The 15,615-nt window shown below is 37.5% G+C and overlaps 1 protein-coding gene across 2 annotated transcripts; it reads right to left on the minus strand.

Annotated features, from left to right (window-relative positions):
* Positions 1 to 6,086: 6,086 nt before the first annotated feature.
* LOC123903850 lies at positions 6,087 to 12,269 on the minus strand. Of its 2 annotated transcripts, none has more exons than XR_006808205.1 (2): positions 11,937 to 12,269; positions 6,087 to 6,674 (listed from the first exon to the last, which is right to left on the minus strand). XR_006808205.1 is itself a non-coding variant. In XM_045953511.1 (2 exons), exons 1-2 carry the CDS (start codon positions 6,922 to 6,924, stop codon positions 6,345 to 6,347), a joined length of 417 nt encoding a protein of 138 aa, XP_045809467.1. In that variant the 5' UTR covers positions 6,925 to 6,939; the 3' UTR covers positions 6,087 to 6,344. The 2 variants fall into 2 exon arrangements, 1 of the variants encoding a protein (XP_045809467.1); XM_045953511.1 differs by lacking the exon at positions 11,937 to 12,269 and adding an exon at positions 6,838 to 6,939.
* Positions 12,270 to 15,615: the final 3,346 nt, after the last annotated feature.

The following is a 15,615-nucleotide window of genomic DNA, read 5'->3' on the forward strand; positions in this document are numbered from 1 at the left end:
GAAAGATTAATTTTATAAACATTGTTCTTTCTCAGACCTTTGAATATCATGGTGTTATCAGATTGTTTAGACACAGTACATGATTCCTTATTAAAGACAACTACATAACCATTGTCGCAAAATTGACTTATGCTCAATAGATTATGCTTAAGTCCATCAACTAACCAAACATCATTAATAGATAGGGAGGAATTACCTACTGTACCTGTACCTATTATCTTTCCTTTCTGATTTCCTCCAAAACCAACAGAACCTCCTTCTTTCATAGTCAGCTTAGAAAATAGTTGTTTATCACCAGTCATGTGCCTTGAACACCCACTATCCAGATACCATGAATGATTCATGATACTTCTTTGAGTGACAGGCTGTATGAGAAACAACTTTAATCACTACGGTGGAACTCTTTATCACAGTTAATGATAAGGTCATCCCAATATTCTTCCTCTTCATTTATCAAGTTCTGATTGTTATCTTGAGAACTTGTCAGCCATTGGTCAAGGACATAAGCCCTTCTTCCTTTGCATAGGACTTGTTTCCATACTTTAGGTAGGACATATTCTTTCCTAGTTGGTAAATCTGAATGATACATAATTTCAGCTTTTGGTACCCATCTTCTGGGTCCACGCTTGTTAGTCCAAACATGCTTATTATGTTGTCTAGTGTTAGAGAAAGACCTTGGTTTGGAATAATAACCTTTTTGAAATCTTTTCTTTGTTTGAAATCTGTTATTGTTCCAAGATTTGGATTGTTTATGATTCCAGGGTTTGTATCTATTATCAATCCCATTTTCTGATTGATTATATCTACTGACTCTAGAATCATAAATAGTCTGAGTCTTGTACTTCATCTGAGATTTAGAATTTTTCTTTTTAAAAACTTCTGATGTTTTAGGTTGACTTGCTTCAGGTACTGAAGTTCCTTTGAATCCAGAATTTAAAGTCTCAGATGTTGAAGCTTTCAGAACCTCTGAACTAATGTTCTCAGGTTCTGGACAACTTCTATCTTCTGAACTTTTCTTTCCAGATCCTGAGGGACTAGGTTCCTCTGAGCTGTCAGCTTCTAAATCACTCAGATCATCATTGTCATTTTCACAAATGCCAGGATTCTTTCCCTCTTCACTTGGAGGAACAACATAATAAACCCAAGATTTTCCAACCTTTTTGGCAAAGGTCTTCAGCTTTGAATATGTTCTACCATATTCATAGCCAAGTCCTTCTCCTCTATGTCTCAAGACATTATAAATTCTATTAGCAGCTTTGCTCTTCCCAAGGTTGAGATGCACAAACTGTTGAAGAGCTATTTCCTGCTCATCAATAGGTTTGTGACAAACAGCACAACCCTTTTCAAAGTCATCTACTCTATTCAGAGTTTCTTGATATATACCTTGAAAATGTTCTGCTTGCTCAGTCAGAGTGTTAAGCTTTTCTTGTAAAACTTTTTGTTTACTTAATACTCTGAGATGTTTCTCAATGACCTTGTTAAGTGCAATTATAAGTTGAGATTTAGAGCAGTCAGAAAATACCTCATCAGTTACTTCTGAATCTGATTCTGATTCATCGTCTGAATCTACATCTGAGTCAGCTGAAGCCATCAGGGCTAGATTAGCCTCTTCTTCTTCCTCAACTTCTTCCTCAGATGATAGCTCTTCAAAAGTAGCCATCAGACTCTTTCTCAATTTACTCTTGAATTGTTGCTTCTTTGAGCTGTATCTTTTGCTTTTGTCTTTAGCAGACATTTCTGGACAGTCAGCAATAAAGTGTCCTGGCTTCTTACAGTTGAAGCAGTTCTTCTGATCATCCTTTTTGCTGACAAAATTTCTGGAGCTGTTACCTCTGAAATTTCTTTTGTTAAATCTGTTCCATTGCTGAAACTTGGTGAATAAAGCAAACTCATCCTCATTCATCTCATCCTCTTGACCATCATCAGAAGATTCTTCTTCAATATCAAGAAGCTGAGTCTTAAGAGCCTTAGAAGTAGTCTTAGTTGACTGTAAAGCCACTGACTTAGACTTCTTCTTAGTTTCTGAATCAGCATCCAGAACCATCTCATGGCTTCTGAGATTGCTTATCAGAGCTTCAAGACTCAGAGTCTTGAGATTTTGAGCTTCCTCTATTGCAGTGACCTTAGGTCTCCAAGCAATAGGAAGACTTCTCAGAATCTTCTGAACATGGTCATAGGTTGAATAACTTCTCTTAAGAGCTTTAAGACCAGATACAAGGATTTGAAACCTCGTAAACATAGTCTCAATGTTTTCATCTTGTTGCATAGTGAAAAGTTCATATTGTCTTATCAAAAGACTAGCTTTAGCCTCTTGAACCTTTTCATTACCATCATAGGTAGCACACATAGAATCAAAGATAGATTTAGCAGTAGACTTGTTCTCTATTCTGACATAATCTTCATGTCTAATAGCACCAACAACAATGTCCTTTACTCTATGATGCTTAGTGTAGGTTTTTAAGTTAGCTGGTGTGAGTAACTTTCTATGCTCAATGGACAACCTTCCATGTTCATTTAAGTTTTCAAAAGTTACTCCCAGCTCAACCAAATCCCACAACTCATGATCAATAGCAGTAATATTGCTATACAGTCTCTCTTTCCACCATTCAAATAATGAAGCATCACCATTGAATATAGGGGCTTTTCTGTTGCCACTATGTTCATGTGATTCATTACTTAAGTAGTCAAAACCAAAAGCATTTCTAGGACCACCACCAGCACCACTGGCCTCACCTTCACCAGTAGTTCTAGTACTACTATCATCTCCTCCAGACATAGTGTTTTCACAAGATCTTTACTGTCTCACTGTTAAGTGAAAGTAACAGACCAGGCGCTCTGATGCCAATTGAAGGTGTGAAAACACAAGAAGGGGGGGTTGAATTGTGTTTTAGCTAAGTTAAAACTTTTTCAAGTTCTTAACTCAACTACGTTAGCAGCGGATAAATAACACAAATAATAACAAGAGAGAGAGAGAGAAAACACACAAGCAGTTTATACTGGTTCCTCTCACAAAACGAGAGTAGTCCAGTCCCCTTGCACTTCCAAGGGAGTTCACTATAATCACACAAGATTACACCTGCTCAAGCACACAAGCAAGAGACTTCTCAACAATGCTCAAGCACACAAGCTTAAGACTTCTCAACAATGCTCAAGCACACAAGCAAGAGACTTCACACTTAAGCACACAAGCTTAAGTTACACACTTAAGCACACAAGCTTAAGTTTCCTCAAGTAAATAGTAAAGTATATAAAAATATACAAATGCTCTTAGATGAACCTAAAGAGAGCAAATACAAATAGTACAGAGTATTTGGCTAAAGTGCAAAAACACTTGACAGAGGTTCAGAGCTTGTATATCACAGAGTTCAGAGTTTGTTCAGCGCACGTTCAATTCTTGATAATTGTATATATGTTGTAGCTGAATCTTCTAGTATATATACCACTAGAAAAGAGTCGTTGCAAAAAGAACCGTTGAAGTTGATAACCTTTTGTCTTCAAGCAGTCTGTCTTGATGCAGTTGGTTGTATCCAAAACTAAGAAAGAGTTTCAGGTACTTTGACTACTGCAGAGTGGACTTTCCTTATTCAGCTAACAAAACTGAAGACCCACGTTCTCAAAATAGGACAGACAAAACAGAGGTAGCTGAACTGATCAGGCTTGAAAGGTCCTTTTCTCCATTGGTAGAAGAGTTGACTAGCAAAGGGAATCTTTACAGCTTTCAAAGAGATCTTCAGAGGTTGATGAAGCTTGTAGACAGACAAGAAGTTCTGAAGTCTTCATCCTCTGAATGTTGTAACTTCTGAAGTCTAACATCTTCTGAGCGCTTGTGAACTTCTGAATTCACATCCTCTGAACTTCACTCAGAGTTTATATGATGCTTATATCTGCGCACTTAAAATAAATTTTTAGTCCTTCCAATTGTTAATTAATACTTTGTTATCATCAAAACCTTTACAGATTTAGGGGCAAACATTTTTAAATCAATTTTGTTCCAACAGATCCAAGCTCCAACTTCGCAAGATTTGCTCCCATGCTGTTGAACTCCTTGAATCTAGCCACTGGAACGCAGGATCTCACCCCAATTTATGCACAAGAACTCTTAAAATCAGGTTTCAGCTCCAAAGTTTCGAACCCTTTTCCAGAAAATGAAGTTTCTTTAAAAACAGATCGCAACCACGCCGCGCACCAGATCTACCACGCTGCACGTGGTTGCTGAAATTAACGCTACGCCGCGTGTAATTGCCCATCACGCCGCGCGTGGTCAAGTCAGAGAGGAGAAGATCTTTAATCCAGGTATTACGCCGCGCGTCAAATGACTCACGCTACCGGCGTAGTACAAATTTCTCCTTCACACCGCGCGTGATAGATCTCACGCCGCGTGTGACTAAGTCAGAGACAACTCCATCTTCAGGCAGGGTATTACGCCGCGCGTGATAGCCATCACGCCGCGCGTAGTGAAAGCAGGGGAAAACTTCTTCTTTGCACAGGCACCACGTTGCGCGTGAAACAGCCACGCCCCCAGCATAGTGCAAAACTTCAAACTTCTGCATAATTTTCCTGCTTTTCTTGTGATCCAAGTAATCTCAAATCCGGGTTGATTTCTCTTGTTTATTCATAACAAAACTACTTAAAAAGAGTCTAATGTCCCTCAAATAAGCATAGATTAATAGGTATGACGAGAGGTCATCAGCTGGTCTTGAAGCTTATTGGCGGTCAAAGCCGCCACAAAGCCCAAGGACACAACCAACGGTCTTTTTTTTTAAAAAATCCCAACAATTTTGCGGCGGCCCAGACCGACAGTAAGGCTGGGCAAATTTCAAGGAGATTATTGGCGGTCAAAGCCGCCACAAAGCCCAAGGACGACAGGCCAACGACTATTTTTTTTAAAATCCCAACATGTTTGCGGCGGCCAAGGCCGACAATACTGGCTGGGCGATTTTCAAGGCGTGTACAACTGTTTTTTTTTTTTAATTCTTGCATAGGTAGTGGCAGCCTGGACCGCCGGTAATTGAAAAGACAATTACAGACGGCCAGGACCGCCAGTAAATGTCTCGTCCGCACACTTTTATGGCGGCCTGGACAGCCACTAATAGAAAACCCAGTTTCTGGCGGCCAGGTCCGCCAGTAAGTTTAAATTTTGTTGTTTAAATAATATTTGTTTAGTTTATGGCGGTTTTTTATACTTATTGGGGGCTTAGGCCGCCAGTAAGCTAAAGAGGGCCAAAACCGCCAGTAACTTCCGCCACTAAATGAATGTTTTCTTGTAGTGTGTTTTATCTCATTTTTCTTAATTTAAGGGTTGATAAATTACAAAAAATAAAAAGGAGATAAAATCAACCATTAAATTAAGTAAAAGAAGAGAAAACATGTGGGAAAACTGGAGAGCATCCAAATCCCTATTTTACTCAAACCGGTTTTGTTTCTTTTTTTCTTTTTTTACAAGCAACTGGTTTTGTTTCTTAATTTAACTTTCAAAACTTAATAACTTATAACCGCGACCCCTAATATTTTTTTTTTGGTTACAGACCCCTAAAAATTTTAAATGACCACTAAATGTAATGTATAAGTCAGATGACAAAACTATTGGATCCACAAAATAATAAAATACTGATGCATATGCACGAGTCGTTAGGTGTTGGTTATTATATTAAGTTTATATAAAAATCTTTAAATGGTTTTTAATAAATAGGCTTAATTAGTAAGATGGTCCCTTAAAGACATTTTTGGTTTCACATTGGTATCTTAAAGAAAAAAAGGACCGAATAGGTCCCTTAAAGAAAAAAAGATTCGAATAGGTCCCTTAAAGACATCTCCGTTAATTAGTTTGGTCCCTTAAAGACATCTCGGTTAATCAGTTTGGTCCTCGAAAAAATGGATGAAAATGACCAAACTGATTAACGGAAATGTCTTTAAGGGACCTATTCGAACATTTTTTTCTTTAAGGGACCTATTCGGACATTTTTTTCTTTAAGGGACTAATGTGAAACCAAAAATATCTTTAAGGGACTATTTTATTAATTAAGCCTAATAAATATTATCAAAATTTAAGCAAAACTATTGAATCATAGTAGTATATTCCTTTGCAGTTTGCACAATACAATTTTTTTATTTTTAACTTAAATAATTAAATATTCATTTGAATTGATACAAATTATACAATATATCGATACAATACAAATTTAAAGTATACATAAACCTACACATATAATTATTATTCAAGTGACCATAATACTAATGCCTCTGGGTCTATAACGTGACGAAGTCTTGTCTGAATCAAATGGACACTGCATTAAAACAAAAAATCAAAACAAACAATCTCATGCTACGATGATTTACCTCATATCTTATGATTTCTCATTTATCAGATACACAGGCTTGACATTTCTATTTCCCAAACACTTAAACCAACAACAACACCATGCATCCCTGTTCCGTCTCATCCTTCGCCCCGAAACATGATCTATCTCTATCTCTGGAGAAGATGAAGACCCTCTTCCTCTCTCTTGAAAAAGTTCAAACTTTTCACTTCCACTTGACCCTGCTTCTCCCGAGTAATCACAAACAAAACCGGTTTTCTCCGCCCATGAACCCAAGTTTCTTGGATTGTGATCACTTTTTGAAACAAAAACCTTTTTGTTCAATGATTCTGAGTTCGACCCTGTTTCCATTGTCACCTTTTTTGAACAAAATGTCAGTGATAGAATCAAGCGCATTTATATTTTGGAAAGAATAAAGATGACAATTTTATTACAAAGAGTAGTAGCTACAATGAGTGTTGAAAGAGTGAATACATGCATAAGTGATTGTGATTGGTGAAGGAGGTGGGAGTGGAGTTACCAAAATGACCCTGGAGTGTGGCTGTTGGTTGCATTGATATATGTATGAAAATTCAAGCTTCTCTTGTTGCCTCATCACTTTCTCCATTCTCTGTTTTTTAATTTATCTATTTACTTTAATGTGTGTTGTGTTAAACTTTTTTGTTTATTTTATTCTGTTGAGATGACTTTTCAGTAATAATAACTTTTCTTTTTCTTTCTCTTTAGCTTCAAGCTCTCAACTATCTTTTGGCCGTGACGAAATGCTAACTCACCCGGTAAAAATTTATTTCCATAAAACATATGTCAATTTTTATAAGGTGAAGTGATAATTTTCGTTGAAGGACAATATTAAAAGTGTTAGAATCAAAATACACAAATAGTAGGAAAAGAGAAAGACGGCTAGAGTTTTAATAGAATACTAATAACTTAACATTACAAAAGAGTTACTAGAGAATATATATGGGGAGGGATCAAATTACACTGGTGTAATTTTAAAAAAATTACACTCATTAATACCCCTTGATTTTATTTTGATCTATTGGTTATTATAGACTCATATAACTCCAATCATAAATTAAAAACTTTCCTTTTTTATTTCTTTACCTTCCTTTTTTATTTTCTCCTTTGTTATTATTTTTCTCTGGTTGGCTTATCATCTATTATTTTTGGGCATACTTTCGTACAATTTATTTTTTTTTCCCAATTTATTATCATAGGAACATATATGTACTTATATTGCATCGCATGGGTGATTCAATATTAGTGAAGGTATTATGTAAAAAATAATTTAGTTAATGTGAAGGAATGATTTGGTACGAAAGGTGCCTAATTCTTTTAATGAGTAAATGCTTTGGAAAATTAGTGCATGCTACTCAAATATACAGGGTACTACTATACTAGACATTTCTTAAATATACAAAAAACTTCATTTTATGCTATTTGTAAAAAATCATAAAATTATATAACATTATATACTTGAAAATTGACCAAGTTTTGAGCAACGAACGTTAGTGATGTTTGTAGCAAGTTGCAAGAAAAGGATTTTGACAGTTTGGCGGAATATGGCGGCACAATAGAAGAGTAAGGTGTAATAAAAACCAAAAAGGAAAGAAAAAGAGGGTAAGAGAAAAAAAAGAGATCTTTTAATTTATTAATATAGAATGTTGTGATTTTATAAGTGACTAATTAATAGCCACTAGATCAAAATAAAATCAAGGGTTGTTAATGAGTGTAATTATTGATAAAATTACACCGGTGTAATTTGATCCCTCCCCTATATATATATATATATATATATAAAACTTAATGGACTCTAAACTAACAAGCCCAATAACATAACCTATTATTTTATTATCTAACAAAAAGAAAGGTGGATGATAGGTATAACTCTTTGTTTTGAAAAGATCGGTGGTTGGAAGGAGAGCCGGTTTGTGTTAGATATAATAGACTTTTTGAGTTATCGGTGAATAATAATGTTTCGGTGGCTGAAATGTGCAGGTTGGACTAGGTGTTGAGGGACGAGAGTGCGGAGACATCTACTTTTTTACTTTAAAAGAGGAGTTGTGTTTGGAGTGTTGTTTTGTGTTGAAAAATTCTTTTTTGTAGGTGAATATCTGCGATAATTGGTTGTGGAGTATTGATCCTGATGAAGGTTACACAAAGAAGGGAGTTTATCATTTCCTAACTGTTGGATATGCCTTGAAATCTCAGTTACAAGAAGTCAGAAAAATCTTTGTTGAATCTTTTTGCATCTTTGATGTTTTGAAGATTTTTTGGGAAAAAAATATATTTTCTTGGAAGATACTTTGACTTGGATTTGTTTTATTTTAAAACAGATTTGTTACTAATTTTTGGCATATTATTTTTCTATAAATAGGGAGTGCTTTATTCATAGAAAAATTGAGAGAGAGTGAGAAAGAGAGTAGAGATGTAGAGACAAGGATTAGGGTTTGCCACCACACAAGGGCTAGGGTTTTAGAGAGGAAAAAGAGTTTTCTCTTGGTACAACTCTAGGGTGGGCAAACTATCTTTGTGGTACACCTTGGGAAACACTTATCAAATTGAGACTCTTGGCCACGGGAAGAGATTCGGGTTTTGGGTAGAATTAGGATTAATTCTTGTAACTCAATTGGAACTCTTTGTAAAGTTACTTGTTTGATATAGTGGAACGGAGGGGCTGCTCTCTCCCCCAGACTAGGTCATTATTGGACCGAACTGGGTAAACAAATATTGTGTTCTTTCTTCCCCTTTATCTTTTATCAGTTGTTATTATTATTGCTTATTCCGCTTAATTATTGGTTGTCGTTCTATTGCTCCACACATCAAATTCTTTTATTGGTGTGATTTTAAGACGAATTCACAACAATTGGCGCCCACCGTGGGGCAATCGGAACAATTTGAAGTGAGCACCATGGATTCTAAGTGGGATATCGAGGGACTTTCCGGAAACAATTTGGAATTGTGGAAAGTGAAGATGGAAGCAATTTTAATGTTCGGGATGATGGGTAAAACATGGAGTGTTGTTATCCGGTGCCTCGAAGATAACAAGTTAATGGAGATGGCGAAGACGGTCAGCCTGGAGAGGCGGTGGTAATAATACTCGGGTTACTTCTGAAACAACAACTTTATTATGTGGAGGTGCTAGTGGAAGTTAGGAATCGTTGGAGTGTTGAGTCATCGACGTTGGATGCTCCAATCACATGTGGTCAAAGAATGAATACTTTGAGACTCTAGAGCTAGTTGAAGGTGGAGTTGTTCATCTTGAAAACGGAAAGCTTGAAGGTTCAAGGTATGGGTTCAGTTTGTCTTACGAAGTTTGACAATCGTGAGTTTCTTTACACGATGTGAGGTATGTTTCTGAACTTAGATGCAAAGATAGTTGGTCATGCATCTATAACTAGTGGTGACTCTCATAATGTGGTTGAGTTATGGGACTTCGGGTGGACCTGTTAGTGACATGAGTTTAGTTGGACTAGTGAACAAGGTTTACTAGGTGTTGAACTGAACTGGAATTGTTGGAGACTAACAATAGCTTGAAGTATGTTTCAGAGGAGTTGGAGAGGTCTTGCGTGTTACAAGGTGGAGATCATGGTGGGTATACTTTGGTGGAAACTCGGTTTGAGTTGGAGTCTTCCAATAGTGGTAGACAGTCAACATTAGCTCTTGGCTATCTAATCGGAGATAGGGAGAAGAGTGATATTGTTGAACCGAAGGGGATGACCATGGAGACCTTGTGGGTTATGTTTCAATTGTGGCTGAAGAAGTGCAAGACCTTGAGAGGATCTTCAGGGAGGCAATTGAAAGCAACAGGTGATCAGACTTTGTAACTTGTGAGACTGCTGGAGGTAGTTGGATACAAGGAGAGTTTGATGTTGCAGCTTGTGGAACCACCTAAAATTCCAAGGTTGGTTTGGAGCCAAGCAAAACTTCGAAAGTACGGAAGGCATTCCGGGGTCGAAGAGTGGTGAAGGCTTGTAGGGCTATCGCGAAAATCCATGGATAGTCAGAGGCAAGTGATTCTTCAGGAGGACGGAAAAGGCACAATCCGGGGGCTGAAGAGGGATGGTGGAGCTTGTTGAGCTATCTAAAATTCCGATGATAGTTGGGAGCAAGCGTTTCTTCAGGGAGGTACGGACTTGACCAGTTCGGAGTCTGAAGAGGGTGCGGTGAATCTTGTGGGGCTACCTAAAATCCTATGGTAGTGGGATGCAAGATCTTCATGAGAGCGGAAGGCATTCCGAGGATGAAGAGGGAGGTACAATCCGGTGATCTTGAATAGAAGATTCAAGATGGAGAGAGCAGCACGGTGGTTGATATGGGATCACCATCGATTTAAAGGCAAGGTGGAGAATTGTTGGATATGCCTTGAAATCTCAGTTACAAGAAGTCAGAAAAATCTTTGTTGAATCTTTTTGCATCTTTGATGTTTTGAAGATTTTTTGGGAAAAAAATATATTTTCTTGGAAGATACTTTGACTTGGATTTGTTTTATTTTAAAACAGATTTGTTACTAATTTTTGGCATATTATTTTTCTATAAATAGGGAGTGCTTTATTCATAGAAAAATTGAGAGAGAGTGAGAAAGAGAGTAGAGATGTAGAGACAAGGATTAGGGTTTGCCACCACACAAGGGCTAGGGTTTTAGAGAGGAAAAAGAGTTTTCTCTTGGTACAACTCTAGGGTGGGCAAACTATCTTTGTGGTACACCTTGGGAAACACTTATCAAATTGAGACTCTTGGCCACGGGAAGAGATTCGGGTTTTGGGTAGAATTAGGATTAATTCTTGTAACTCAATTGGAACTCTTTGTAAAGTTACTTGTTTGATATAGTGGAACGGAGGGGCTGCTCTCTCCCCCAGACTAGGTCATTATTGGACCGAACTGGGTAAACAAATATTGTGTTCTTTCTTCCCCTTTATCTTTTATCAGTTGTTATTATTATTGCTTATTCCGCTTAATTATTGGTTGTCGTTCTATTGCTCCACACATCAAATTCTTTTATTGGTGTGATTTTAAGACGAATTCACAACACTAACTCATGTCACTTAGTTAGAATATTGCTACATAAGGAGTTCATTTGGAGGTTTCATTTTTTACGTCGATATTGTTCGATTACATGTTTGCCAACAAAAGATGATTTAGGTCGATGCGGCTTGTTACATATCGATTCTTTGATGTGCTTAGGCAGTTGTGGAATAAATGAAACGTCTAATCATTTATTTTTTTTACTGTGATTTTTTTACATCTCTTTAGAGAAATGTTTTGAAGTGGTTAAGTGTTACTAGTATGTTTTCGAATGTTGCTCAATCGCATTCTACAATAATGGGACATTTATTTATACTCATAAGCTATAATCAATTAATGGAAGCTATAGTAGACACATGGTTTAAACCTGTACTAATAATAAGTAAAGGAGAACACATTAGCAAAGTTGAACTTAAAACTGATGGCATAAAAAATGAGCAATCAATGAATATCATTGAACAATATCTTAGGAGACTCCAAGGTGTTGAAACCATAGAGACATGTCAAGACATTAATAACTTGTCTTAAGAAAGCTGGACACAATTTGAATCCAAAAATTTGTATATCTTCTGTTTGCAAACTTATTACTTTTACCTGAATTCCTTAATTAGGATGCATTGAGTCATAAAAGTGGAGAGTTGGAGAGGTTGCTTCTTCTACTTAAAGGATTTTGATGATCTAGACAATTGGGCTGACGGTTGCTGCAGCGTTATCATGTACCGTGTTCAGAACAATCATTTAACGTTTGATTTCTATTTTTCTGATAGAAACTTGTGCCAATAGGATAAATAAACAAATTACAACTGTTTATTATTGAATATTCTCACAGGAATGCACACAGAACACAGTCAGTTATGGTTCCCACAAGGCAGAAACTGAGGCAGTTTCTATTTCTGTTTTCTATTCGTTGAATAATATTTCTTTATGAGAGGTTCCTCATATCTAATTGGTTCTGATAAATCCGTTATTACACACTAAAAGTGACTCAATTCAAGGGATTTTGAAGGACAATTTAATGGTTCTAAGCTTCGGAATAAATGGTAAATTGCATTGAAAATAGAAGAGAGTTTGTGTCACAATAAAAGAGGTTTTGTTGATGTATTGAGACTTTGACATTGAGCAACATGTATGTTATCATCAAGTGGCTTTCAAAAGGCTACTTGGTGACCATTTGTCTTGCTGCTACATGCGTTTCACGTGAGCAAATATTAAGTGCCACACAGCTGCTTGTTTCTTGCCCTGATATGCTCCTGCTTCATTTTGCCAAGTGGGTTACTGTCCATTGCGTTAAACGCAAGACTTGCTGCGTTAAACGCAGCTGCTGCCCTGTTTCTACTATATAAGCAAATTCAACTTAGTTTTGAAGAGGACGAAATTTTGGATCAAAGCGAGTCTTTGGAGCTGAGTTCAAGCAACAAGAAGGTGAATCCAAGCAAGGAATCAAGTGTGGAAACACATCCAATTCCTCTTGTCATGAAGATTTCAATTCTTTTCATCCATGTAATTTCTTCTTTCACTATGTTTGGCTAAATTCTTAAATTGGATTTTTAGGGGATTTTCATTGTTCTTTGTTTGAACCATGTGAATTTGATTGTATGCAATTGGATTATGATCTAGTTTCAATTGATTACTTCTTGCACTTAATGCATCATATAATTTGACGAAATTGTGTGATGAACTTAATAGTTGATTTATCATGAGAATGGAAATTAGCTATGGATCTAGGAATGATTGAACAATTGATAATCACTTTAGATATTTAGGTTTATTGATTGTGATTTAGGAATCAATGCTTGTGAAAACCTCACTTAAACACAAATTCACTCAAGAGATTGGGGAGTTGTGATTAAGTGAGAGGATTATTATCAAGAGATTGGTGATAATCATTTTATTGATTCAATTTTGAAACTAGTTGAGTAGTTCATGAGTATATAATATGATTCACCAAACAAATTACTATGAAATGAACCGAAGAGATCTAATCGCCAGTCAACCGTTCGATAAAATTCCAATATTCGTTTTCAACAAATTCTTATGAACAAACCCCCAAATATTCTTTTATTTTCTTTTAAAGCATTGGTTTAAATGTTTTGGTTCAAAGTTAAAGACAATCCTCGTGGACACGATATCTTAATTACTACTTGACGATAACTGTATACTTGCAATTTATCTATCAGGTTCCAAAGTAATTGTATTTTCAGATCATTCAGCTCTTAAGTACTTGTTGACAAAGGGTGATTCCAAACCTAGATTGTTGAGGTGGATGTTACTCCTACAAGAGTTTGATTTGGAAATTAAAGACAAGAAGAGGGTTGAGAATGTTGTGGCTGATCACCTTTCTAGGCTAAGCAATCCCAAAGTTACCGACAAGGAAGAGGCCATCAAAGGTGAGTTCCCCGATGAAAAACTGTTGGCAATTTTTGAATTTCCTTGATTTGGTGATATAGCAAATCTCAAAGCAAGTGGGATCATTCCAGAGGATATGACTGCTCAACAAAGAAAGAAGCTGTTTGCGGATTCTCGTCACTATTTTTGGGATGATCCATATATGTTCAAGATGAGTAATGACGGGATGATTAGAAGGTGTGTGGCCGATGATGAAATCAGAAGCATAATGTGGCACTGTCACAATTCACCATGTGGAGGCCATCATAGTGGTCCAAGGACAGCCACAAAGATCTTACAAAGCGGATTCTTTTGGCCCACCATCTTCTAAAGACTGTGTTGAATATGTGAAAGCTTGTGATGAGTGTCAACGTACAAGAGGGATCTCCAAGAGGGACGAGATGCCCCAACAAGCGATGGTGGAGGTTGAACCCTTCGATGTATGGGGTATCGATTTCATCGGTCCCTTCCCACCATCCCATTCTAATCTTCACATTCTAGTATGTGTTGACTATGTGACCAAATGGGTAGAAGCATTGGCTTGCCAAGCAAATGATGCAGCCACTGTTGTGAAATTCCTCAAGAAGAACATTTTCACAAGGTTTGGTGTTCCAAGAATTCTCATTAGTGATGGGGGAAACATTTCATCAACAAACACCTTGAAAATCTGCTCTCTAAGTACAATGTGAAGCACAAGGTAGCGACACCTTACCATCCCCAAACATCGGGGCAAGTCGATGTGTCTAACCGCCAACTCAAGCAGATTTTAGAAAAAACTGTTTCGTCATATCGGAAGGATTGGTCAACTAAGTTGGATGATGCTTTATGGGCCTATAGAACAGCTTTCAAAACTCACTTGAGATTCTCACCATATTAGCTTGTCTATGGGAAAGGATGCCACTTTCCGGTTGAGCTTGAACATAAAGCGTATTGGGTAGTGAAGCAACTGAACTTGGATGCTTCTCTTGCCGATCAAGCAAGGCTTTTAAAACTGTACGAGTTGGAGGAATGGCACGAAAGGGTGTATGAGAATGCAGTGTTGTTTAAGGCTAGAACCAAGCGGTGCCATGATGCAAAGTTGGTACCTAAAGAGTTTCATAACGGACAACTGGTTCTATTGTTTAACTCCCGATTCAAACTTTTCCCCAGAAAACTCAAGTCTAAGTGGTCCGGTCTTTTGTGGTCAAGGAGGTTTGTCCACATGGGGCCGTGGAAATATTCAAGTCAGGGGAGGAAAGCCAAAGCTTCAAGGTTAATGGTCAAAGGCTAAAGGCGTATCGTGGAGGAAAGCTCATTCGCCACAATGTGGCATGCTTTTTCAATGATCCTTAGGGACATTGGACACGTCAAACATCGAGACGTTAAACAAGCGCTTGTTGGGAGGCAACCCAACGTTTTTAGTACTAATATTTCTGTTTGTTTTTGTGTTTTTATGTATGTGCAGGCCAAGCAACCAAAGGAGAGTGGAAGATGCATGAGAATGAGAAAAACAGGGTAGCAGAACAGAGCCTGCGCCACGGCGCAAGCCTACTGCGCATTTCAAATGTAAGAATCAAGAATTGTCTCTGCAACCTGCGCCATGGCGCAGCCTCTCTGCGCATGGCGCAATTCTGGACAAAAGGAGGACTTTGCTTGCTGTTGTCTGCGCCACGGCACAGCTGTTCTGCGCATGGTGCAATTCTGGTAAAAATGAAGGCTGAAGACTCTGTTGTCTGCGCCATGGCGCAACACTTCTGCGCATGGCGCAATTAAAAGGAAAAAGAATGTGAATTGTCTCTGCTTCCTGCGCCATGGCGCAACATCTCTGCGCATGACGCAGCTATTCTGGAAGACCGTGTTTTTGAAATTAAACTATTTCAGCTTTCTCTCTTCCCCATTCAACCAACAT

Source organism: Trifolium pratense, linkage group LG2 (genome assembly GCF_020283565.1).
Source record: "Trifolium pratense cultivar HEN17-A07 linkage group LG2, ARS_RC_1.1, whole genome shotgun sequence".
Lineage (NCBI taxonomy): Eukaryota > Viridiplantae > Streptophyta > Magnoliopsida > Fabales > Fabaceae > Trifolium > Trifolium pratense.